At 32.6% G+C, this 13,345-nt stretch overlaps 5 protein-coding genes across 5 annotated transcripts, besides 2 other annotated features; 2 read left to right on the top strand and 3 right to left on the bottom strand.

Moving 5' to 3' along the window:
- Nucleotides 1-177: part of a mobile genetic element that runs on past the window's edge.
- A 483-nt stretch (nucleotides 178-660) lies between these two features.
- Nucleotides 661-3,036, bottom strand: TVAGG3_0953050 (uncharacterized protein; the record flags this gene model as incomplete). The annotated part of the gene is made up of 1 exon (XM_001581567.1): nucleotides 661-3,036. The coding sequence occupies one exon, from the start codon at nucleotides 3,034-3,036 to the stop codon at nucleotides 661-663; it is 2,376 nt and encodes a 791-aa protein (XP_001581617.1).
- A 1,611-nt stretch (nucleotides 3,037-4,647) lies between these two features.
- TVAGG3_0953040 (tetratricopeptide repeat domain domain-containing protein) lies at nucleotides 4,648-6,724 on the top strand (the record flags this gene model as incomplete). Its single annotated transcript, XM_001581566.2, has 1 exon — nucleotides 4,798-5,985. The coding sequence occupies one exon, from the start codon at nucleotides 4,798-4,800 to the stop codon at nucleotides 5,983-5,985; it is 1,188 nt and encodes a 395-aa protein (XP_001581616.1).
- Nucleotides 6,725-7,044: 320 nt separating this feature from the next.
- TVAGG3_0953030 (uncharacterized protein) lies at nucleotides 7,045-9,702 on the top strand (the record flags this gene model as incomplete). The annotated part of the gene is made up of 1 exon (XM_001581565.2): nucleotides 7,169-9,688. The coding sequence occupies one exon, from the start codon at nucleotides 7,169-7,171 to the stop codon at nucleotides 9,686-9,688; it is 2,520 nt and encodes an 839-aa protein (XP_001581615.1).
- Nucleotides 9,703-9,730: 28 nt separating this feature from the next.
- Nucleotides 9,731-9,763: a mobile genetic element.
- A 479-nt stretch (nucleotides 9,764-10,242) lies between these two features.
- On the bottom strand, nucleotides 10,243-10,929 carry TVAGG3_0953010 (ring finger protein 212B family; the record flags this gene model as incomplete). Its single annotated transcript, XM_001581564.1, has 1 exon — nucleotides 10,243-10,929. One exon carries the CDS (start codon nucleotides 10,927-10,929, stop codon nucleotides 10,243-10,245), a length of 687 nt encoding a protein of 228 aa, XP_001581614.1.
- Nucleotides 10,930-11,291: 362 nt separating this feature from the next.
- TVAGG3_0953000 (uncharacterized protein) lies at nucleotides 11,292-12,024 on the bottom strand (the record flags this gene model as incomplete). The annotated part of the gene is made up of 1 exon (XM_001581563.1): nucleotides 11,371-11,868. The coding sequence occupies one exon, from the start codon at nucleotides 11,866-11,868 to the stop codon at nucleotides 11,371-11,373; it is 498 nt and encodes a 165-aa protein (XP_001581613.1).
- Nucleotides 12,025-13,345: the final 1,321 nt, after the last annotated feature.

The following is a 13,345-nucleotide window of genomic DNA, read 5'->3' as shown; positions in this document are numbered from 1 at the left end:
TTCTCGTATTTAAAATACTATTCCCAGATTTATTGTCGTCAGAATATTTCCAAATTTTTGCCGATTTACAAAAAATGATTTACAAAGCATATTTTTTAATCTAAAAAATTCCTAAAAAAAGGAACCGGTGTGCGGAAACCTCGGTAAATTACCGCGGTTCCCGTTGGGACTGCCATAGAAAAAGTAAATAATTTCGAATGAAAAACGGAACTTCCTTTGTTTCAAATAGAATGTATTATTTATATAAGCAATATTGCTCTTCAATGCTTTAAAATTGTGATATCAAAAAAACTTCACAAGTTAACTGACGGAAATCATTCCACTAATTCAATTTTGTTCATGATTTTTTATTGTAAGATTACACAGTGAATGATGTGTATGTCTATGGCCCTAGGTCGTTTTTTGGGTTATTTTAGAGTGGCAAAAAAGTAAAAAGTAAAAAAAAAGAATATTCTAGAATGATTCGTTTTTTGCATTACTAATTATGAAATCAAGGGCCATTTTGATTGCAAAGATCATTCTCAAGTGTACAAATCTAATTACACAGAGTTCATTTAGAGATTACTATTAAATAGAGTTGGTTGATAGAAAATAAATAAATTTGATAACTCAACTTTTTTATTTTATAATTTAAATAAAACAAACAAAATTTGCAAAGAATTAATTAGTATTTTTGATAAGTTTTTGATAAATCTTGGAAATAACTAAAGCAGAATCTGGCGTGTTGAAAATAAGTTGAACATCTTGAATTGACGGAACAACCTTTTCAACTGAAGATGATTTCTTAAATGTGTCAATAACAATCTCGTAAATTTCTGTTAATTTAGATTTGATTTCTTCAGGACTCTTCGAAATCACATCAAATATCTTGTTCATGAACTCTTCATCTATTATTGATGCAGTGAACTGACAAACACGAAGAGGATCACAAAGAGAAAGTAAAAATTGAATAATGCTTTCAATTATTGTCACTTTTTCAACATCATTATAATTAAGGAAATCTATTTTCAAAATAGAATTCAATATTCCACCGAGGAAATTGAAATGCAAAACATCTGTAACGAGTCTTTGTGCACCATTGTATTCGTATGCAACAGTATTATCATAATCAGTCATTTTTGTTAAGATTTTTATGATGGAAATCTTAATTTTAGAAGTTATCGTCATCGGACTATTCAACCAAAACATTATTGAATTCCAGAATCTTCCTGTTCCTCTCATGACTAGATATGACTTATAATAAGGGTTTTCAAGCAGTTTTTCGAGGAAAAACATAGTATGGCAAAAAGATTCTCTGACTTTTGATGATTTCTCGGAAGAACACATGTCACTCATCTGGCAATAGATATCTTGAGGTGTAAACATGATATCATATATTGTTTTCATAGGAGCGTTGTTAATTACTAAGTATTTGATGAAATCTGAGTAACATGTAGCGGCAATTGCACTTCCAATGTGACTTGGAATGACAAGAAGGTTGAGAATGGTCTTTGCTATCAAAATGGCCCTAGTAATGATGAATTTTGTGTCTTTTTGGTCGTTTTTGGCATTACAAATTATGAAATCAAGGGCTTGAACAGCTCCTGGAGAAGTAGAAACGGAGAATATGTAATCAAATACAATAAACATCTCCTTGGAAAGGCAGCCGCCCAAGTTTAGGATAGTTTGATATAATTCAACGCATGGTTGGAGAAGAAATGCACTCTCCTTGTGGGGATAGAGGGGAGAAGACAGAGCTGCGTTGAATATCATGATTATTATGTGAACAAAGTGAATGGAAATCGAATTTGAATCTCCAAGAAAAGAAGGGATCTCTAATGAAGACAAAGCTCTCATAATATTGGCACTAGATACCAGTGTCTTCAAATCGGCCGTTGGAAGAGTTAAGCTTTTGACAGATGTAAAAACTATATTCAAAATTTTTCCGAGATTCAACGAAACTGCGTTTTGGAATAAAGCATGGTTCCTTTTTCTTTGGCATAGGAATATAGCAAGCTCATTTATGTCCTCTGGAATTGCTTCAAATGAGATATTTTCATTAATTTCATCAATATCTGCTGTTTTCTTAACGTATTCTAAGATTTGAGAACGGTTCTTCTGGTTATTCAATTTTTCTGATATGATTCCATATCCTGATGATTGTAAAAATGAATTTGCATCTAAAACTGTTTCAATCCCTTTGATATTCATGACATTGAGGGATGCTTTGATAAGAAGTAGTGTAGGTAATATCGCTTGAGGTGAATTTAGTTGTCTGAGCTTCATAATTGAAGGAGTTGGATATTTATTTTCTTCAAGAAGGGATAAACAATGAATTATTGACGGATTATTAAATGCATTTGGACAGTATTTAAGGATACGTAGTAGATGGCTGGATATGTAAGCAAGAGAGCGTGATGAATAAGGAATGTCTAATGAAGACAAAACTAAGGCAATTGAAACAAAACAACGAGCTATTTCGCTAAGTATAACTAATGGAATGGTATTTAAATCTACGCATCCGACAAAATTAAGCTTCATTAAAATATATAATTCATAACCATTTTTTTCTGACTTATGAAGCCAGTTTGCAATATTCTTTGCGTAATTTATGAACTGTAGTATCTTTTTGGACTCTTGAAATGTAGATGCAGAAATTGTTCTTTCAAATAAGCTATAAGTTGGATATTCAGTACATCTAGCGAGCAATTTAAGATTTCTTTGTATAAAATCTTTAATAGTGGTGTCTTCGTTAAGTTGAAAGTATGTTTTATTTATATTTTCGAATAATTGCGAGTTGAAAAAATCAATAAAATTGTCTTCATTAATGGAATCCATGATATACTTGAGGATTTTTTGTATCTGGTTACTATTCTGAGTTTGTAGAAATGAATTTAAATTAAAGAAAATGGAATCAAGAGAATAATTCTGAATTCCAGTTTGAATATTACAATCATCACTAATGATAACATCTTCTGGAAGCTTAGGTGCAGGTATATCTTGCTTGTTTTCTTGTTTTACCTTCTTTTTTGGAGTGCTAAATAAAAAAGTTTCCATTTGAAGAAATTGATTTTAGAATACGATCTATCATATAGGAGTGACATCAAATACAGTATCATTCTTATAGGTGTTGCTTAGGAACACATATCACTGGAATTTCGATTTTGAGGAATTGATTTTTCTATCCAAGGTTATTACAACTTATGAAATGCTTTTATAATGTAATGTATAGTCAATAAATATGTTATCAGGTCAGGATTCACAACTTGAATTAATTCCGTGTTCTATTTTCTCTAAACAAAGGGAATGCTACTTGGAAGAGTATATGATCAAATCAATTAAGTTATTTGCCATTTGATATGAATCATTTCCAATAGAGCTTTCTATTAGAAAATAACTTATCTACACTTACCAAATGACTAACCTATATATCAAGCTTTTAAATGTATGATGATTTATGCTCTATATCTTTTTCTTGGTACAAGTTAAGGGGATTCTTCGACCAAACCGTTTGTATCGTCAATCAGCTCACATTTTGTGGAAAGCCTAGCTTTTTTTTCATCTCGAAAGCAAAAAATTTCGAAAAAATACAACTTGGGTTCATTTAAACCTATTGTCCAAGCCAATCATTTGAGCGAAGTCTTGGGCTCGGATTCTAACTTTTTGTTCGTCATTAAATCTCATTGCAAATAAATTATACGGAAACCTTAGGATTTGACCAGTAAATATTCAAAAATATTGAGTCTACATAAAAAGCTACTAAGCTTTGTAGAGTTTAGATAATTGCTTTCGCAAAATTATTGTTGTAAATTTCTATTTTAAAATAATCTAACAGATGAATAAACATTTATTAAATATACAAAACAAAATGCGTTAGCCTTCAATGTTTTTTTTCATAATCACTTATTAAATATACAAAACAATATAATTACACCATTTTTTCATTTTTAAAAGAATTTGGAGAACTCATACTGCATTATTTTCATTCTATTACATTTTCCCTAGTTATTATTTACTTAAAATGGATTGTTATTCAATATGTTTGAAATAAGTTCATATTATTTGTTGTGATTTGCTTTTAAGCCTAGGCAACAATGAAATACGAATTGCAAATTCTATTAACTTTGACGCCGGCACATATGTGTTTATGAATTGTGATTGTATTACATTTGAAATATTGTATTAATCTTTATTAAGGAAGTTTCATTTAAATATTCTATTTTTCCAAAAGGAAGTATCATGAGTTGAATTTTTAAGATAAAGATCTAAAAGGAATTGCATAGGTGCAATATCATGGCAATTACACCAGAATTAAAATTCAAATGAAACAAAAAATTGAAATTATGAAAAAAGAAAATTAATACGGAGATATTCAGTATTTTGTATATCTGATTCTTTTCTCATAAATCAAAAAAAGTCACCTCACATGGCTCGGAGAGCCCACTAAAGGCCAGCTTCGAAATGCTATAAAGTTCACTTTTCCGGAGGAAATACTTCGTATCTGAAGGCCGGAGTAAGGCAGTCATTATCTATGGCCAGAGCAGATCAAAATCACACAAGTTGCTAAAGGTAGGATTTTTCCGGAAAATGCAAGATAATTGCAAATTTCATGAAAAAGAACTCTTTTCATAAACTTGCTTAAAAATTAACTTACTTGTATATGTGGTATTTTAAAGGTTAAGAGAAAGTTCAGATAAGTATGCTATTTAGGCACTTTAGTACCCTTTAAGTTTGGGAAAATTGAGAGGGTCAGTTCACTTGAGAGTACCCCCATAATTAAAATTGAAAGAAAATTTTTTAGACGTTATTATTATAACAATGTCACAGCAGCAAAATTCTCCAGGCAGCAGGAGAACAGCAGCCACATCAAATGGTCCTCGTAAAACACAGAAAATTACCCAACGCGATATGGACAGTGCCTGCCACCGTTTATCTCGTGTTCCGCAGAAATTTTCATCTAGCAAAGCAGTACAATCAGAAAAATCAGAGCCTTTTGCAGTAACTTACTTTAAGAACAATCCAGATGCTGCTCAAGATATTCGCCCGCCAGACGAGAAACTATCTGATATTGAAACAGCTCTTCAGGGTCAACTTCAAGCATCGGAGAAGTTCTCTCTTTTAGTTCAGCAAAAAGCACTTCGATTTATCAACTACGGAGAAAATTCGCCAGAAGCTTTCAGATCATTCCTTGCCATTGGTGCTTTCTACAACGAACAGAAGCGTCCTGATAGTGCAATTCGCCATTTGAATAAAGCTAAAGCTCTCCAAGAACAACAAAAATGCGAAGTTTCTCCAGATGAAGATGCTCAATTAGCTGTTGAACTCGCAGACGCTCATTTATCATACAAGACTCAAAAGCATACACGAGATGCTTTCGAAGCATTACGTCCTCATCTCGAAACAGAAATAGAAGATATCAAATATCGTCATAGAAGAGACCTTTACAAAGCTCGTTGCTACAACTACCTAGAGCAGCTCGATGAAGCTCAAGAGCCATACGCTGCAGCTCTTGAAACTTACGATGAGGCTCATCAACCACCAGAGGGCCAAGAAAACAACGAAAAGGAGAACGATCAAAGAAAGGAAACACAGAAAGAACACGCAAAGCTTTATTGTGAAGCTGCAGATGCTGCTGAGAGATTAAATCATATTAAGACAGCTAAACGTTATTACCGCGAAGCCATGAATATTTATTCAGATCTTGGCATTGAACAAGCATCAAAGGGTCTCGAAATCAAGATCGAAACCCTTGGACCTGATGAAGAGGAGGAAGAAGAGGAAGAACAAAGAGGAGAAGAAAATCCAGAGGAAAACCCACAGTATGATGAACAGCAGCCTAGTGAGGAAGGCCATGAACAGTCTAACAATAATGAAGAAGAGGAATCTAACAAAGAAAGGACACTTAGTAATGGAAACGAAGAGGAAGAGAAGCAGAATGAACTATCTCTCCAACAGAAGATTGTTGATAAGATTGAGGATAACGCAGAAAAGGAGAATTTATTATAAAAATTTAATATTTATTTTTAATTTAAAATTCTAACCATAGTAGTACTAGCCTTTTATCACATTATATTGAAATACCTTAAAATTAACTTTTGATTTTTGAGCATAAGTGTCACTTTTATTTCCAAAGTTAATGTCGGAGGATTTTACACCTACTAATATTATTCGCCATCCAATTGATGGAAAAGAGCTTCAAAAACGTAGCTTTATCTTCATAGGCATATTTTTCGCCATCAACTTTCTTTTAATATCCTTTTACATTTTAAAAATTTTTCAAGCCAAAAAGCAGCGTGAGCTAAATGATCCTTTCATGTCAAAAGGAGAAATGGATTCAATTGCAATTAATTCTGTTTCATCTTATGAAGCAATTTATTAATTCATCAGGTTAAAACTTGCAATTTTGTTATTAACAATCATGATTTAGTCACACAAAAATGTATACGGGTTTTTAGTAGATAAATTGGATACATGTCGTTGTTTGCCACTCAAAGTTTTAATTTTTACAGCACTAGTCTTGAAAAACAGCTTGCACTTATCAATTTCAAAGTTTCTAAGCCAATTATAGGATTGCAATCCCATGATATCTTACTTTAATTTGCGATTTTTACTTTTAATTGTTTGTTTCATTAATTTTTATTAAAGAATAAAAATTATATAATACAAAACCTAAATTTTTATCGAAAATATCCACATATTATACTTAGGATCTTTTCTATTTTTTCAAGATCTCTTTATATCTAAAAAATACTATCCCAAAATATGATTAAACATCTAGGTGTGCTTCACATGAATTCAAGTCTCTATTATTAATCTTTGAAATTTTCATAAGATTATTCATCAGATTAACATCCTGTGAAATCATGCCTGCGAACTAGAAATGCATCGGGTATACAAATGCAGTTTAACTTTTGGAATTATTTATAATTATTTCAAATTTCATCCATCTGCATGCATATCATTTTGAAATACCACCATAGCTAATAAAAACTGCAGTACAAGGGAATTAAATCATTAAAATTGAGAGAAATAACATAGTGATCATGAGAGATTGAGCAAATTTTTCCAGGAATTAACTTTTCTTGAGATAAACTTTCGTTTATGCAACTTTATCATCAAGGGCTATTCGAGAGAGTAAACATTTCATGCATATCTCGCTAAGTTTTATACTGTCAATTTTTCAAAAGGGATGAAAACTCTACGAGCAAAAATTTCTTGCTATGCCTCGCATGGAGTATGGAAAATCGTAAATCCCCTTTTATCATCATTAGCTCCAAAAGAAGTTAGTGATCCTTTTGATGCAAAACAGACAGAAATGATGAAATTTCACGTTACAACACTTCATGAAATCGAACCATCAAATCTTGACTCATATTACTTGGCGCCACATATAATTTTATATTTCTTTGACTCTAAAAGTCAGCAAGAATTCAAAAAGAATGAATTGCCAACTCTAGAAACTTTTAGAAAGAAGTATACACGCGGCTACATTAACATTCAGTACGTTTTTGTTAATGATCCGAAGAAAACAGGTACAAAAAGCTTTTTCGGCGATGGATCTAACTACATTCCTTATTTACAGCTCCAGCTCAATGATTTATCTGTTTTTCACATCAAATCAAACGGAGAAATCAAAAAGAAAGATGTTTCAAATGCTTGGAACGATTATACAACATTAATTAAGCAATCTGTTCTTCAAAGAGTCGAAGATCTTAAGAAATTAACACAAAATGTTACAAAAATCCAAGATTTCCGAAATGCATTAACTTATGTTTCGATATATGATGATTTAGGCTATTACAGCTACTCTTTACAAGTTTTAAACCATACGAAGAAGCAACTTCTCAAGAACGCTTCAGAAATATTCGATTGCTTTATGTCAAGAGCTTCTTATGGCTATTCTCTTGATTTATCCACCGGATCTGACGAAGCGGAAGAACAACTTGCTTCATCACCAGATTCAATACCATTATACGATCTACTTTTCATACTCTCGAAACGCGTAGTTTCATGTTATTTTTCACTTGAACGACCATGGAGCTCAATCGAAGCCGTTTGGGTATTTCTAACAGAAAATCTCAATACGATATCATCTACAGGCCTGCTTGAACAGCACCAAATCAATCTTTGGGTTGCAAATGTTTTGGCAATTTTGATTCAATTCTGCCAGAACGAGATATCGATGGGACGTACCCAAACGTTTAAATATTACACGGCATCCCTCGAATGGTATCTTCGAATTTTGCCAGTAATTAATGCAGATCTCGATAAATATCCGCCAGCCGAGGAAGCGAAGCTCGGACGTAATGTTCTCGAAGTCCTTCAAGAAAAGGATGGTCTTAGACACGAAATGAACAAACTCTACGAACGATTATGCTTGATTTATGTAAATAATGGTTATATTCGTTCGGCAGCTTTGGTCGCTCAAGCTGAACGCCAGTATACACATGCATCAAACAAAGAGAAGACTTTCATGCACCAAATGGTAAGACCACTCACTAAAGGCCCTCGATTCCAAAATCTCCAAATTCCATCACCGGAATCTTACAAGACCCTCAAAGATAAAGAATGCATGTTGGCTGCAGCAATCCACCTCGTTATTGGAGGCGAAGATTCGGAAGTTGCCGCAAAAGTTTTGAATGATTTCTTCAGCGCTGCCCATCCGAACGTTGAAGCCATGAAATTCAACTTCCCAATTTCTGTTGATGTCACGCAAAAGGTAAATCCTACACGAGGACAAATTTCTAAATTTAATATGAAATTTATTTGTCCTTTCCAACACAAAATACATGTTCCATTGGTATCTCTGATCTTCAGATCAGAGACCAAGAACCTCAGCTCGATCATTGCAAAAGATGTTGAAATTTTTGATGGAGCAACTGCCGAATTTGAAGGAGTTTTCGATTATGTTGGTGTACAGAAGCTGTTTTCTGTTGAATTCCACGCTCAAAACTTATGTCTGCAGATCCAAATGACGAATACAAAATATCATATCGTTGTTGACCAAGAAATTCCTCCATTCACCCTCAAGATCGAACTTCCAGAATATTTACTTCCAAATTGGCAGTACGCTCTTATCAAACTTCAATGTTCTCAGAAGATGAATCTTCAAATGAAGGTAAATGGTATCAAATACAAGTCCGGCATGCTCAAATTGGAGAACGAGAGCACGGATATCAAGCCAACCATCAACGATAAGAACGAAATGGTCTTCGAAGACGTTCCTGAAGGAAATCATGAACTTTACGTATTGATTTTCGCACAGAACGTTGGATCATTTAGCATAACTGTTTCATCCGAAAACCATTCAGAGACTGTTGAACAGAAATTCCAAGTTTCTGAATTTTTGGATGTCAAAGTTGAATATTTAAGGTCAACAGGCGTTGGAATGATTACTGGAAGCACAGATATACAGAGAGGTATCGGTATCCAGAGCATATCCTTCTTAGATAAGAACGGAGCAACAATGGAATCAAATGCTATCGGAATTCCTGCTCCGTTGGGGCCATCTAAGAGAACAGCTTTGTTCGAGATCAATGGTGTCCCTGAAACAGCCGTTGTTACCTTAAGCCAGGAAGGTTTGAAACCTTTCACACTCAGATTTAACGTATCTGAAATTGATGAGGAAATTGTGGAGATGGGAAGTGAAATTGCTGTTGCCCCATTAACAGTTTTGATTCCGGAGTCTTCAAACTTATTCACTGTGTAAATTTTCTTTTTTCTTATATTAATTTAATAGTTTATTTTTAATTTAAGGGTGCACTTACCACTTTCTGACATGCTCATGTAAGGCCATAGGTATTTATAAATTTCATGAAAAAGACCTCTTTTCATAATCTTACTCGTATATGGAGAAATTTTGAGTTAGATGATGAAAATTGTAGTTTATCAGTGTCACTTTTTCAAAACACTAAATTAGAATCATATTAAATATTGATTCTAATTTTACTATTATAGCAATCAATGGCTAAGAAGGAAAGAGGGCATAAGAAGTAATACTAAACAAGCATTTATATCTATTCATATTAATCTTCGAAATGAATCTAATGTTATCTTTATTGTTGATCTATTTATTATAATATGACTTAATTGAAATCTAAAATTACGGGCGCGAAGCATTCCCTACTTCATGAAAAACTTTACTCCTGCTATAATCGCAGCCATTGTTATTAGGAGATTGAAGAAAAATAATTGAAAAAATTTCATAAATTAAAAATTTTAGAAAATTGAAAATTAAAGGTAGATATTGTACGGAGTTTCTTTTTACTGGTTGTTATCAGTTCCTAGGTTATCATAGAGCTTTTTCCCTGTCAAACCTTGAAGACGGCTTGCCAAAGTTGGCGTGAACAGTTTTGATGGCTGGAAAGAGCGCTGTGTTGTAGTAATCGTCTTAGTATTGTTTGCTTGTACAGATGGGGCAACAACTTGGGATTCTGTTTGAATAGTAAATTGATCTTGATTTTTTGCACGCCTCTTGGATGTAGTGATTTGTTTTGCAATGTTCTCTTTAATCATGACAGGTTCGTTCTCGATTCTGCTCTCTGGGATCTTAATTTTAGTAATTTCGTTCTTTAATTTCTGATTTTCGGAGCGAATGTCGTCAATAACTTCTTGTAATTCGCGAATCTTCTGTTCTTGCTGTTCGAAATGTGCCCTTGATAGGTCTTTCTGCTGATTTTGGAATCTAATTACGTCAAGGGTTTTCGAAAGGAGAAATTCAGGGTCTTCGAAGTACTGTAAGACATCATCTGGTAATGTTTGCGATAGTGATATGCAGCTGCAAGTAGATTTGCATATTGGGCATGTAATTTTTTCGTTAACTTTACAATTTAATCTGCATTCTGGTCTATTACAAAAGAAATGACCGCAACTAGTTAGCATGCCACCGTCGGAATCAAAGTTCCTGAAGCATGAATTACAGCGAACCCATTGATTTACAAATTCGCTCATGGGAACTTCATTCACAACATCAAAGACGATAAAACCACATCATTACAAAAGTTGATATAACTTATGAATTGAGGTATTACATATATCAACTGAAAGATTATATATGATTGAGTTCCATTTGATACAATTAAATTTTAAATTCTTTCTTTAATTTTGGCAAAAATTACAGGAAAAAAGATATTTTATTCTTCGATATTCTAAGAGCTCAGGTGGGGATCCCTTATTGAAATTTTTCGGATTGTCATAAAAATTGAAAAGAGCGAACGAAAATGATAGAAGAAATGTACATTCTATAGGTATTTCGAACGATCGTTCAAACAAAATAATTTTAATATAATATAATATTCATTTTCATAGCTGGTCAAGAGTTTATAACTTTTGTCTCAATGCATTGATTGCGCTAATTAACTGCTGGAAATTCTCGTCCGAAATTGAAAACACTTAATCGTTGACAACCTGTGGTGCAGGTAAAAGATAGCCTCTTTCTTCAAGGAATTCTCTAAGTTCAGGTGATTCCTTCTCGAAAAATGCATTTGCCTTCTTGAAGATTGCTTTCGTTTTCGCCATACCATAAAGAGCTTTAATTTCTTCATCGTGATCCCTGAGATAATTTCGATATTCTTCTTTCGCTTTATTGATTGTCTCTTTATCAGGATCATAGAGTTTAGTAGTCATATTCTGTTCTGAATTTGGAATCTTTGTATCTTTGGCAATTGTTTGTATTTCAGGTTGAAGATAGCCTCTTTCTTCAAGGAATTTTCTAAGTTCAGGCGATTCCTTCTCGAAAAATACATTTGCCTTCTTGAAGATTGCTTTCGCTTTCGAAAAACCAGCAAGAGATTTAATTTCTTCATCGTGATCTCTGAGATAATTTCGATATTCTTCCCTCGCTTTATCGATTGTCTCATTGTCGAGGTCGTAAATGAAGCCTTTTGTCATATCAGCTAAAAAATGAATTCAAAAATTTTTGACTAAAATGATTTTCGGCTTATATCAGCGCGCAGCGCAACTTGGCGCCTATAGAATGTGCTATTTAATTTTGCCACAAAATCTAAGTAGAAGGGCTTTGAAATATTGAGGGATTTTGAAATTATGACTCTCGAGTATTCGAATATTTTAAATTGACTTTTGAAAACTCGTCACCTTTCATTTTTTTTATCATGTTGTAGAAAAGTCAATAACTCAGACCAGTTCCTGAGTTAAAGTTGCTCATGATGTGAATGCCATGTGCCAACTTGCAAAATATATCCCTATCGATTATATATAATACTTATTTCCAAATAAATTTCCCATAAATTATATAAATTCACACATTAATCCTCAAAACCATCCTTATAATCATAATGTACATCTTTAAATTAACATAATTGATATGATAAAATGAAAACAAAATTTTTAACAGAATCTTTATTTTTTTCAAACAAATCTTCCAGTTATCTTCTATTAGCATCAACATTCTCAAATATTATACTAAATCAAGATTTAAACCAGATTCATTTTAATAATGAAAATTTAATTCAAATAAAAATCAGTACCTTTATTTATTGCATTAATCAAAAAACCGGACTAATTCTATTCTAGTTTTGCATCTAATAATTTATATCGAGAATCAATTTTTCAATCAAGAAAGAAAACAAATATTGATTATTGCTGTGCATGCAATACAACTCAATATACAGAATTCTTTAAACAATATGCTGGCGAATATAAATTAATGATGTCAAATTTTTCTGAAACAAAAAGCCAATCACAGAGTTGTACCGGTACAACACACTGTCAAAAATTCACGCAAAAGTACATTAATTACTACAAATGTGGGAAAGATTCTGGCGGAGCTTCAATTGAGCTATATAGGGGAAATTGTGACATTAGTTATTCGAATTATATTGATATTGAATCAACAGGCGATTCATTTTTGGTTATTGGATATGGAGTTGCAGCGACTATAAGTAAATGCTTTTTCAGAATTAATGGATATAGATATTTACTTGGATTATTTCATGAAATGCAAAATGAAACAATTAATATCGAAGATAGCACTTTTTTCACAGAAATAAATCACGACTCTCGATATTTGACTACAAAAAATGTCATTTTCGACTCAACCAAGTTAGACTATTCTTTTGTTAATGTCCCATATATTAAACCAGATTTCTTCATTTCTGAAGAAACAGTTACATGCAATTGTATATTCTATCGATTCTCATATTTATTATTTATAATCATTATATAGAGTAAGGTCGATGAAAAATTGAGCGTTTTTAAAAAATCACTGTTGAGAGGAAAATTGAGAATATTGTCAAAAACTTTGAAGGGACAAAAAATTTTATTGTCAGAAAGTTTACAAATGTATACTTTCTGACGAACAGACTCTCAGAAAGTACTCAAACCGCAGTTTTTTTAATTTTCGCACTTT

Source organism: Trichomonas vaginalis, chromosome I (assembly GCF_026262505.1).
Source record: "Trichomonas vaginalis G3 chromosome I, whole genome shotgun sequence".
In the NCBI taxonomy this organism is placed as follows: domain Eukaryota; phylum Parabasalia; order Trichomonadida; family Trichomonadidae; genus Trichomonas; species Trichomonas vaginalis.
Note: the sequence above shows the minus strand (reverse complement) of the source record. Positions and strands in the feature narration are given on the sequence as shown.